We start from the raw sequence: 13,307 nt of genomic DNA, 5'->3' as shown, positions 1-13,307 counted from the left end.
CCAGGAAGTATAAATAGGCCATGTGGCTGACTCCATTATGGTCTTCAGATCTGCTTCTGACCCCAGATGCAGCCTCGCAGGGAATCATGAGCCGGGAAGAACTGTGGACCCATCCTGACATAGGATATGCAACAAGGACTTTTAAGCCAGCACCTATAATATCTCTGCTAGAGCCTGCATCGAGAACTGGGAGATTTGATGCATGTAATGTATGATTCTTTAACAACCTTACTCTCATGCTTTTCTTTCTTGTAGTAATAAACCTTTAGATTGTAGATTCTAAGGATTGGCTCAGCATGGTTTGTGGGTAAGATCCAGAGAGTAAATTAGCCTGGGATCTGTGGCTGGTTTCTTGGAACTGGACAGAACTTGTTCGGGGTAGGTAGGATTGGGTTCTAAGACCCCCACCTGTGTATGAGGCCTGGGGCCATCTGGGGCACGGATATTGCTGAAGTGTCAGAGGGGTTTTGCTAGTGAGGCTTCAGGCAGGCAGCTGAAGCGCTCTGTGGGACTGGTTCGTGGCCTGTTTGGGAAGGCCTCCAGTCTGGGGGCTAGAGAGAGCCCCGGATTTGAGCAGTTCACCCTGAGCGGATGCCCTCAGCTGTGCCCAGACCCGGCCCGGTCCGTCACACCCAGTATCCTGTCTTCGAACAGTCACCAATAGCAGATGCCCCAGAGCTAATGAACAGAACAGGGAATCATCACATGATCCCTCTCCTGTTATCCATTCCCAGCCTTTTGCAAACAGAGACTACGGACACCATTCCTATTCATCCTGGCTAATAGCCATTGATGGACCTAACTTCCATGAATTTATCTTGTTCTTTCCTGAACCCTGTTAAAAGTCCTGGTCTTCAAAACATGCTCTGGCGAGGCGTTCCATAGGTCAATCATGTGCTGAGTGAAGAAAAACTTCCTTTGTTTGTTTTAAATCTGATACCTATTAATATCATTTGGTGACCTCTAGTTCTTATGTTATGGGAACAAGTAAATAGCTTGCCCTTATTCACTTTTTCCACACTAGTCATGATTTTATATACCTCTATCATATTTCCCCTTAGTCTCCTCTTCTCTAAGCTGAAAAGTCCAAGTCTTTCTAATCTCTCTTTATATGGGACCCATTCCAAACCCTGAGTCATTTTTGTTGCCCTTTTCTGAACCTTTTCCAATGACAATATATCTTTTTTGAGATGAAGCGATCATATCTGTATGCAGTATTCAAGATATGGGCATTCCATGAATTTACATAGAGGCAATAAGATATTCTCTATATTATTCTCTATCCCTTTTTTAATGATTCCTAACATTGTTTGCTTTTTTGACTGCCTCTGTACCCTGAGTGGATGTTTTCAGAGATCTATCCACAATGACGAGAAGATCTCTCTCTTGAGTGTTGTAGCTAAATTAGACTCTATTATTTTGTATGTACAGTTGGGATTATATTTTCCAATGTGTGTTACTTTGAATTTTAATGTTGATAAATGCATTTGCCATTTTGTTGCCCAGTCACTTAGACTGTAAAGACTTTCAAAAAGATCTCACAAAACTGCTTTGGCCTGAACTATGTTGAGCAGTTTAGTATCATCTGCAAATTTTGCCACTTCACTGTTTACCCCTTTCTGCAGATCATTTACAAATAGATTGAATAGAATTGGTCCCAGTTCAGACCCTTGGGGGACACCACTCTCCATTTTGAAAACTTACCATTTATTCCTACCCTTTGTTTCTTGTCTTTTAAACCAGTTTTCAGTCCATGAGAGAACCTTTCCCCTTATCCCATGACAACTTATTTAAGAGCCTTTGGTGAGGGACCTTGTCAAAGGCTTTCTGGAAATCTAAGTATACTATATCCACTGGATCCCCCTTGTCCACATGTTTGTTGACCCGCCCCCCCTTCAGAGAACACAGCAGTAGAGGGGAGTCCCTTTAAGCATGAGTCTCAGCTAGCCTCAATAAGCAGCAACAGGAAGTGACTCCTCTCCTAAAGAAGACTGAAGCAAAGAATTTATTTAGCTTCTCCACTATGACTTAATCATCTTTGAGTGCTCCTTTAGCATCTCAGTCATCTAAGGGCCCTACTTGTTGTTTAGCTGGCTTCCTGCTTCTGATGTATTTAAAAAACTTTTTACTATTATCTTGAGTTTTTGGCTAGCTGTTCGTCAAACTCCTTTTTGGCTTTTCTTATTATATTTTTACACTTAATTTGTCAAAGTTTATGGTCCTTTCTCTTTTCCTCACTAGGATTTGCTTCCACTTTTTAAAAGATATCTTTTAATCTGTCACTGCTTCTTTTACCTGGTCGTTAAGCCACAGTGGCACTTTTTTGGTTCTCTTATTGTGTTTTTTAATTTGGTATACATTTAAGTTGGGCGTCTATTATGGTGTCTTTGAAAAGTTTCCATGCAGCTTGCAGAGATTTTACTTTTGTCACTGTACCTTTTAATTTCTGTTTAACTAACTTCCTCATTTTTGTGTAGTTCCCCTTTCTGAAATTAAATACCATAGTTTTGGCCTGCTGAGGTGTTTTTCTCACCACAGGAATATTAAATTATTACATTATGGTCACTATTTCCAAGTGGCCCAGTTATATTTATCTCTTGAATGTGCACTCCACTTAGAATTAAATCAAGAATAGCCTCTTCCCCTTGTGGGTTCTAGAACCAGCTTCTCCAAGAAACAGTCATTTAAGGTATCAAGAAATTTTATCTCTGCAACCCATCCTGAGGTGACGTGTACCCAGTCAATATGGGGATAGTTGAAATTCCCCACTATAAACGAGTTTTTTAAATTTGATAGCCTCTCTAATCTCCCTTAGCATTTCATAGTCACTACCACTGTCCTGATCAAGTGGTCGATAATATATCCCTAATCTATATTCTTATTATTTGTGCATGGAATTACTATCCATAGAGATTCTATGGAACATTTTGGCTCATTTTTACTTCATTTGATTCTACATTTTCTTTCATGTATAGTGCCACTCTACTCACCAGCACCTGTTCTGTCCTTCCGATATATTTTGTACCCTGGTATGACTGTGTCCCATTGACTGTCCTCGTTCCACCAAGTTTTTGTGATGCCTATTATATCAATATCCTCCTTTAAAACGAAGCACTCTAGTTCACCCGTTTTACTATTTAGACTTCTAGCATTTGTGTATAACCACTTTAATAATTTGTCACTATTTATCTGTCTACCATTTCCTGATATGTTAGACTCTTTTTCATTTGATTGTGTCTCATCTGATACGACCCATACTTCTATCTTCTCCACCTGACTGAACATAGAACATAGCTACTCAACATGTGGCCTGCAGGCTGCCTGCAGCCTGTTTGTTTGCAGCCTGTGGAGTGGTTTGAGTTTATGCAGGGCTCAACACCCGGCCCACAGGTGGGATCCTTTGAACGTGGCCTCCACTGGGAACATGCTCCGCAACAGCAAGGGGTCTCCCAGGTAGGGTGAACATTGAAAGATAGCAGACGGGCTGCCTGGAACAGATGGGTACAAGGTGTCCATGTTTCTAGTCCCTAAAAAGGTGTCAGAAGTGCCAGGGCATTGTGGGAAGAGCTTTGTGTTCATGCCTATCAATATGAAAGGCATGTGCTGTGAGTATCACTGTGGCCCCCGGGGCTTCCAAAGTTGAGTAGCCTTGACATAGGGGAGGTTCTATAGATAGAGATGCTCTAATAGATGTCTCTGTCTGATCCATCTGCTCCTCCACACCTGTCAGCTTTCCCCCAGCCCTTAGTTTAAAAATTGCGCTACAACCAGTAGTCTATGCCAGTAGTCTGGTTCCATTTTGGTTTAGGTGAAGCCCATCCTTCCTATACAGGCTCCCCCTATCCCAAAAGTTTCCCCAGTTCCTAATAAATCTAAACCCCTCCACTTTACACCATCATCTCATCCACACATTGAGACTCTGAAGCTCTGCCTGCCAACCTGTCCCAGCACATGGAACTGGAAACGTTTCACAAAACGCTACCATAGAGGTTCTGGATTTCAGTCTCTTTCCTAACAGCCTAAATTTGGCCTCCAGAACCTCTCTCTTATCCTTCCTTATGACATTGGTACCTACAAGTACCATGACCACCGGCTCCTTCTCAGCACTACACATAAGACTTTCTAGATGTCTCTAGAGATCTGCAACTTTCGCACCAGGCAGGCAAGTCACCATATGGTTCTCCTGGTCATCACAAACCCAGCTATATATGTTTCTAATGATCAAATCCACCATTACTAACACCTGCTTTTTCCTAACGACTGGCGTTCCCTCCCCCAGAGATGTAGCCTCAGTGCGAGAGGACAACATAACATCCTCTGGAAGGAGGGTCCCAACTATGGGATCATTTTCCTCTGCGCCAGTTGACTGTTCTCATTCCCTAAGCCTTTCATCCTCCTTAACAGCACAGGGGCTATCTGTTAAGAAGGTGGGACAGTTCTACAGTGTCCTGGAAAGTCTCATATACATACTTCTTGGCCTCTCTTAGCTCCTCCAATTCAGACATCCTGGCTTCCATAGCTCATACGTGGTCTCTGAGGGCTGGGAGCTCCTTGCACTGACTGCACACATATGCTACCTGTCCATAGGGCAAGTAATCATACATGCTACATTGGGTGCAATAAACAGAATAGCCCCCACTCTGCTGCTGGGCTCCCACCTGCATTCTCTCCAACAGCTAATTAGGTTATTGGAAGGGGTTTTATGTAAATCAGGAAGTTTTGGTTTTAATGTAGATTAAAAGTTTTAAGGAATGGCAAGTGCACCTTGCCCGCTTCCGACTCCCCTTCTAAACTCCCTCACAAAACTCCCTGTTAGCTGCCCCTTTGCACAACTCCCTGGTTGCTTACTTATGGGCTTTATAAAGCTTTGGCCTTCCTGATAGCCCCACGCCCTAGCTATGGCTTGACCAATCAGCAGAGGGTTCTAGATTTCAAATCCTTAAGACGCTCACAGCTTTCAACTGCCAGCCACAGAACACATTCCTTCAAGCAAGCAAGCAAACACACAGACTCAAGTGCTGCACAGTTTCTTCGAGCAAACCAGCAAGTAACCCCCAAACACGCACACACTAAAGGCAGCCACTTATCTCAAGGGTCCTGTAATCGCTCTTCCTTCACCTGGAGAATGCCTTCTCAAAACTCCGTTAGCTGCCCCTGTTTGCAGGAAAGTAAAATTGCATTCTCCTGGCAAACAGGGGTGCCAAACACACAGGCATCATGTGAGCACCTGCCCTGCTCTGCTGCCATTCCTGGACCCCCTTCTCTCTCCCACCTGCAAAGGGGAGCTGCCACATGGCACTGTGAAAGCCCCTGCACTGCCAACCCACTATGCCTAGACTCCGTGCCCCCTTCTGCCCACCTGCGGGAAGGGAAAGTTGCACTTTCCTGGCAAATGGAGAGTGCCAAACACATGGGTGCTGTGTGAGCTCTTGCCCTGCCAAGCTGCCACACCTAGACTCTTTCCCCAGTGCCCCTGCCAAGCTGCCACACTCATACTCTCTCCTCTCACATGCTCCCACAGCAAGGGAAAGTTACACTCTCTTTGCAAATGGGGAGTGCCAAATACACTGGTGCCACATTATCCCCTGCCCTGCTGCCATGCCCAGACCCCCTCACTCCTCCCATTCACATGGTTCTGCAGGAAGGGTAAGTTACATTCTCCCAGAAAATGGGGGGAGGGTAGGGAGGGTGCCAAACTTAAGGGCACTGCATGAGCCCATGCCCTGCCATCATGCTTGGGCTCCACCCCCCGCCTCTGTAGGCTGAAGCCCTGGGCTGTTCCTTACCATGCCTGCCACCAAACCAAATCCAGCTGTGCCCCTAAGAACTCTGTGGTATATCTTTGTGCATAGTGGCTGCTTAAAAACATTACTGTGGCCTTGTACATAAGACATCCGTCTTGTCTCTTGACACCTTTTTATAAGCGCAGGTTGGATAGACATCTATCAGGGATGGTCTAGACCAGTGTTTCTCAACCTTTTTTTGCTCATGGCCCCCCTTCTGAGCCCCATTCATCATACATCTGGCAGTTAAGTTTGGGTGGCCCCCTAATGTTCCATTTTTTTTCTGTGTGGCCCCCTAGAAGTAAGGCGTGGCCCCCTGGGGAGCCATATGGCCCATGTTGAGAACCACAGGTCTAAACAGTTCTGGGTCCTGCTGTGAAGGCAGGGAACTAGACTCGATGACCTCTCAAGGTCCCTTCCAGTTCTAGTGTTCTATAATTCTATAATAAATTTAGATTTTACACTCTACAGTCTATCTCCTATAAAATCTGCCCTTCACTTTTCGTTATAGTGGGAACAGCACTGAGCATGCTGCACATTCCCATGGCTCTGGTAAAAACAGACTAGGGATGACATGTTCAAGGAGCAAATGCAATCCGCCCACTTGGCCAGGGAACACTTAAGCAAGTGGAGGAATATGCTGCTTCTGGAGATGCGAATGGAGCAAGAGGACAGGAGTGTGTGGAGGGAGCTGAAGGTGAAGAACCAACCATTAGAGCGCCCATTTTTACCTCCAGAAGTTAGACTTCAATTATGAACCAAATGATGAGCCAATGACGTTCTTTGGCTCAGCGTTATACTCCGGACATGATACCCGCCCTCTAGAAGACTATAGTTCAATATGCTGTATTCTGTTCTAAATTACAACTTTGTGCTTCTTGTAGAGAGTTTTACTTCTGTTTGAATTTCATTTTCTGAGGAATTTTAAATATAGACATAAAACACCACACAAATATATGCAATTTGCATTAAAAATTTATTGCAGTTTTTTCAGGTAAGAAGAGATTTCACATTTTTTTCATGTAGGAGAATCTGTCAACCCAAATGGTTTAACAGTTAATTGTGCTAAAGTGATTTATTTCTTCTACATTTGATTGCACATTACAAAATGGATAATGCAAGATAAAAACTTAATAAAATGCACTAAAATGTTGAGAAAAGTTCTAAAATACTGAGTAAGATCAAGAGCAGTGTTATCACTCAGCACAGAAATCTACATTTAAATGTTTATGCCAGAACCTTTAGGGAATGTTAGGGAAAGTTATTCCATCATAATTTGCTAGTTTACAACAGTGTCTACCCTAGTCTAATTTTCTTTTTTTATGTACAGGCTTCCCATCATATAGCTCACGTGTTAGAATAGGGATTTTACAAAAGAGGACAAATAGTCATAGTGGGTAGGTTTGTCAACTCAAACTATTTTGGGAGGTTCCCCCTCCCCCCAGCATGATGTAATGTCTTTTTTTTTTTTTAAATATCATATTAAAATCTCCTGATTGCTTTTATTAGTCACTGGGGGTATGTCTACACTACCACCCTAGTTCGAACTAGGGTGGTAATGTAGGCAACCGGAGTTGCAAATGAAGCCTGGGATTTGAATTTCCCGGGCTTCATTTGCACAAAGCCGGGCGCCGCCATTTTTAAATGTCCGCTAGTGCGGACTCTGTGCCGCGTGTAGCCAGGCTTCATTTGCAACTCTGGTTGCCTACATTACCACCCTAGTTCGAACTAGGGTGGTAGTGTAGACATACCCTGGGAGATTGATGCTGACTCCAGGAGGCTAGGCAACCCTAACAGTGGGTAAAAAAGGAGCCTTAGTGCCACTGAAAGTCAATTATTTAGGCTCCTAAATCATTCAGGAGGTTTTCATATTTAACCAGTGTGATTAAACTGAATTAGGCTGCACCGTATATTCATTTAAAATGTAATGTAACTCCAAGTTAAATGGAGCAAATCTAATCAGAATGTAATTGTAAATAGGTAAGTAAGCAGTTCTTTTTTTCTATACAGAAATGCAAATCTGAGGGAGGAGTAGATCATATGAAAACCTAAGTGGACTATAGTGATACCTATAAAACTAAAATCCACTGATGAGCTATAAAAGTTTAACCTTTAGTATGGCAACATCCATTGTCTAGGATGATTTTAATTAGTTGGATGTCTGCTTATCGTGGGTGTGTCCAAGTTTTCCACGATCCCATAAATTTTGTTTATAGCTACCAGTCCTTGCTCTCTATGTTCTATGCAGTTATTTAGCTCTAAAATACCCCTACATGTCTTCCAAGAGCCTAGCAAGCAACGGAAGTGTTGATAATGCTGCTAAGCATTCATAAGCATGTTTTGTATGCTTTATCTACTTATTTCCTTGTACCAATACAATAAAATTGTGTAAACACTAACAGTTATAAAAAGAGCTGATAAGCCTTGACTAGTCATAAGCTTATATAGGGTGCATCAGTCACACATTATTAAACAGCATTGCAATGGCTATTCCGTTTATTCACTTCAGTGATATAAAAATAAAGAGACCCACTTAGTACAATATTGACTTCCTATGGTTTGGCAAACTCTGGTTCAGCACTAGTTAGACCCTGAGTGTGCCAGACTACAAAAGTTGCACTGCTTTATTCTGAGTAATTTGAGGTTTTGGTTACAATTATTTTAGCACCATGAATAACAGACATTTAATCCTTATGCTTTTAACAAAACAGATTTAGAAAAAAAAATGGTGTTAAGGCTGCCAATATGAATGTTAATTGGTGTCAAAATAATATACATAATACTGCAAAGACATTCAACCACTTGTCAGTGTCTTCAGTGTTAGCACACACTGTAGTATAAAATAAAGCCAGTCTACGATTTCTATACACAATTCTGAAATTCTTAAAACTGTTTTGACACCTTTCATATACCAGAACAAAAGGCATATAAAAAGTGTCAGCCAAGTATTTACGAATAAAAACACTATGAAGAATTACAGGTACTGTGCTTACATCATTGTTAAAAAATAAGAACCTAAATTATTTTTCCTCAACTACTGGCTTTCTGTTCAGACAAATATTTACTTTTTAAAATGTTCTTCTGCATATATCCTGGAACCAAAACCACAATTCTATATTAGATTCTTATACCTATCATTGTAGTATCTGAGTGCTTAATCAGCAAATGGATTTCTATAAGTCAAAGCTACAACATTCAAGTACTGAGTGCATTGACTCTGTTATCCAGAAACTCAGTTGGGAATTACAAAAACTGTATGACCAGATCATGCAACAGTGAATTCATATGAATGGGGAAAAGATTGCTATTGTTTGTTTTGCCAGCGGTTGGATATGTTTTCAAGAGACACTGATTCCATAGATATCTAAGTAACTTTTCCCATTTTTCAACATACTTTTTAAAACGTGAACACCAGTATAGAATATAATCTTGTAACAATGATCAATCAAATGCCATCAACATAACTAATGCCATCTCTCTATTTTTACTCAGTATTCCCATTTATTCATTTCAGGGTGATTTTAGCTCAGCCATCACATTTCATTGGTTAATCACAAAAAATCTTAAGTCCCTTTCAGAATCATTACTTTCAAAAATTCAGTCACATCCTGTAATTGAGAAATTATTCTTTGATTCTAGCTGTATGACCTTGCTTATGTTATAAAACACATTTTTCAAATGGGTCCACTTTGCAGAGTCATCTAGATCATAGGTTCCCAAACCTGGGGGCACAAAGAAATCCTCCCCTCCCCTCCCCCCCGGGTCAATCGCCTCCCCTCCTCCTGCCCCAGAAAGAGCCCAGTCTGTCCAGTAAAAAAAAAATCAGAAAATACCATGTGAAATGTCCGGTATTTTCTGTTTTTCCTGGCTCAGGTGTCTGTTGGAATATGTGCGGACTGGCTGGGGTGGGGGGGAGGATGGAGCATCCTAGGCAGATTTCAAAATGGCCTCCTTAAAAGGGAAATTCCTGCTCTGCTCTTAAAAAGGCAAGCTTTTGCGGGAGGGGAGGTATCAACAACTGTTCCCCTGGAGTACCAGCACCTTTTGTTTGTTTGTTTAATAAACACTGGTCCTGGGAATTAAAGGGGCCACAACTGTTTTTCAGTCCCGGTCAGTTCCTTTTTTTTTTTTTTTGCTCAACAAGTTTTGCTGCTATTTTTGGGAGGGAGAGGGGAAGTTGAGGGTTTTTTCAAAAATCAAAAAGGGGGCGTGATGCCGAAAAGTTTGGGAACCATTGACCTAGATCATTCTATCATTATTTACCACTACCCTATTTGTGTCATCTATACAAATTTGCAGCAATAAAATATCTTTATAAATTGTCTGGAAGAAAATATTAAATAGCATTGGCTCAAGTACAGATCCCTATGGCTCCTTCTTGTGTTCAGTTCTTGACCATTTCTAATGGAATTCATTCTTAGCTTTTTATAGACAAGTTTTTGAAATCATCAGCAAGTAAATAAATATTCATTTTTCTTTTCAAAGTCAAATGAAATTAATAAGATGGTTTTCACATTACAATACACATAGGTTTCTGTGACTTTTCAATGATAACACAAAATATTGAACAATATTACATGGAAGGAAACACAAGAACAAGAATAATGTGATTGCCCATATAGTTTCTGTAAAGAGAGACTATTGATTGAGACTAAATCAATTGCAAAGAGACTAAATGATTTCTTTGGGAATCTCCCTAATATCCTCAGCCGTGAAGACTGAAGCAAACCTGCACCGTCCTTTGTGGGTGATGAATCTGAGGAACTGTCCTGAATTGAAGTGTCATTAGAGGAGGTTTTAGAACAAATTGACAATCTTAACAGTAACAAATCACCAGGACCGGATGGCATTCACCCAAGGGTTCTAAAAGAACTCAAATGTGAAAATGCAGAACTATTAACTGTGGTTTGTAACCTATCCTTTAAATCAACTTCTGTACCCAAGGACTGGAAGATAGCTAATATAATGCCAATATTTAAAAGGGGCTCTAGAGGCAACCCTGGCAATTACAGACCAGTAAGTTTAACGTCAGTACCGGGCAAATTAGTTGAAACAATAGTAAAGGATAAAATTGTCAGACATGCAAAAGAACATAATTTGTTGGGCAAAAGTCAACATGGTTTCTGTAAAGGGAAATCATGTCTTACTAATCTATTAGAGTTCTTTGAAGGTGTTAATTTACACAAGAGCCTTTGTTGAGGGACCTTGTCAAAGGCTTTCTAGAAATCTAAGTATACTATATCTAGTGGATCCCCTTTGTCCACATGTTTGTTGTCATGGGATAAAAGGGAAGATCCTTTCATGGATTGAGAACTGGTTAAAAGACAGGAAACAAAGGGTAGGAATAAATGGTAAATTTTCAGAATGGAGAGGTAACTAGTGGCATTCCTCAAGGGACAGTCCTAGGACCAATCCTGTTCAACTTATTCATAAATGATTTAGAGAAAGGGGTAAGCAGTGAGGTGGCAAAGTTTGCGGACAATACTAAACTGTTCAAGACTGTCAAGACCAAAGCAGACTGTGAAGAACTTCAAAAAGATCTCACCAAACTGAGTGATTGGGCAACATAATGGTAAATAAAATTTAATGTGGATAAGTGTAAAGTAATGCATATTGGGAAAAATTACCCCAACTATAATACCTAAGAGTACACACGTAATAAATATAAAGGTAAGTAATTGTTCATGCAAAATGTTTCTCTATATTTCCTGAAAAGATGCAGTTGTATCACATGCAAAATTTTGAAGAACCATAATCCTGTAATATTCACGTAGTGCAAAATCTCTTCCTGATTTGTTTAATATTGCTTTAATGGCTCTTATGTATAATAGGTTTCCATTTACTGGCATGAACAGCTGCATCTTATTGAACACTTAATCACTTAAAGCTGTCTTTTTGTTATTTTTTAAAGAGTAAAATCTTTGAAGGAAAAATACAGAAATTCAGAATTTGGTCTTTGTCTAACTTGTATATTATTATACCCAAGTATTGCACTTCGTATGGTTTAAACATTATCAATTATTCCAAAGTTTACTTGAAAAAGAATCAGATTCACTATAGCACTGGGGGGACAAAGGATGATGTAGTAATGGTTTAACAGTCTTAATTTTGACTATTTGCTTGTGTGAGTTCATGTCCTTCACTTTGAGTGTTTAATATATGTATTATCATAAACTGATCCTAAAATGTTTTATGTTTAGGCTACTTAGAAATCAGCATAAAAGTGGCTCAGACTAGGCATAAGCAAATACAACAATGTTAAGAGAAAGTAAAGCTGAGGATCTGTTAAATAATTTAGCTCTCAATGCAAGATAATTTCAGCAAGAATTAGGATAAAAAAGATGACTATTCAAGATCATAATATAGAATTTTAGAAAGTGTTAAAAATGGCACAAGAAATCAAAACAAAAATCAGTCATAAGAGGTACCAGAAATTCCAGGAAAACACTACAAAAATTTGCTCCACTGCATAGTTTGTAAAATTATTGAAGTCACCCTTGAAGAGTCAGTTAAACTCAACAGCTTTCACACTTCCAGAAATATGCTCTGATGGATTAGAACAAAATATTTCCTTCGGTGCAGGATCACTAGGTATATCTTGATACTATAAACGTCAAATGCCATAAAAATATAGATTGAAACTAGACTCGGGAACTCCTAAATGAGCTGCTCAGTGATATAAAAGGTTCTTAGCTCTTTGCCAAACAAAACTGCAGTCTGAGCAATAGTTCCATTAAAAATAATATGCTAATTTCAATTGAAATCCAGAATTGGAATCTAACTCCTATAAAAAATGAATTCAGTCCAGTGAAAAGATAAAGCATCAGACGACAGACTCCGGTTCTTTACTGGGCTTTTCTGCTGGGCCTGAGATTGAAGTGCTTTCGTTTTCCAGCATTTTCTTAGTTGTTTCTTTGACAGCTTTTGCTTTCTCTTTTGGCTGCTGCTGTTCATGAACCCATGGGATGAAACACAATATAATTCCTCCAATAATGGGAGGAACTCCAGCCAGGTAAAATGCTACATCATAGGTACCTAGGTAGTCACGTAGTATACCTGGGGAAATAGAGAATTATCATGAATATGCTCTGAATAAAATCTCAGCAGCTGCATTACGTATTCATAGATTCAGAGACATTAAGGCTGTGAGGATCTATTTATTATCACCACCAGTACAGCACCGTTTATATACAATTTCACCTAATGATTTAGGTATCTACTCCAATAACAACATCAAGTCTCAATCAGGTTAGCAGGAGTACCATTTTCTGAGCTTACAATCAGCTGGTTATCAGCAAAGACCCCTTGATTTTTGTCAAGTCACTGTTTTTCAAGGTACAGTTTTCCAATTATGTAAATATTGCCTGTTATTTGTTTCTATATGTATTCCTTACATTTGCCTACATTAATACACATTTCATTGCACCCAGTTTACCAAACAGTCCAGGTTGATCTCCATCACTGCCTTTATTTGCCAGCTCACCAATCTGTATCCTCTGCAAAATATCAACTGATTTGCTCTCT

General features: G+C 40.2%; 1 protein-coding gene across 1 annotated transcript in view; it reads right to left on the bottom strand.

The window, feature by feature from the left end:
• Positions 1 to 6,740: 6,740 nt before the first annotated feature.
• SLC16A10 (solute carrier family 16 member 10) overlaps positions 6,741 to 13,307 on the bottom strand; it is a 118,691-nt gene continuing 112,124 nt past the window's right edge. The window contains exon 6 of the mRNA XM_006123210.5: positions 6,741 to 12,839. Within this exon, the coding sequence (XP_006123272.2) occupies positions 12,607 to 12,839 (233 nt within the window). The 3' untranslated portion in view covers positions 6,741 to 12,606. The remainder of the gene's footprint in view (positions 12,840 to 13,307) is intronic.

The sequence above is a fragment of the Pelodiscus sinensis genome, chromosome 3 (assembly GCF_052426305.1).
Source record: "Pelodiscus sinensis isolate ZL-2025 chromosome 3, ASM5242630v1, whole genome shotgun sequence".
NCBI lineage: Eukaryota > Metazoa > Chordata > Testudines > Trionychidae > Pelodiscus > Pelodiscus sinensis.
This window is presented reverse-complemented; position numbering and strand designations above follow the sequence as displayed.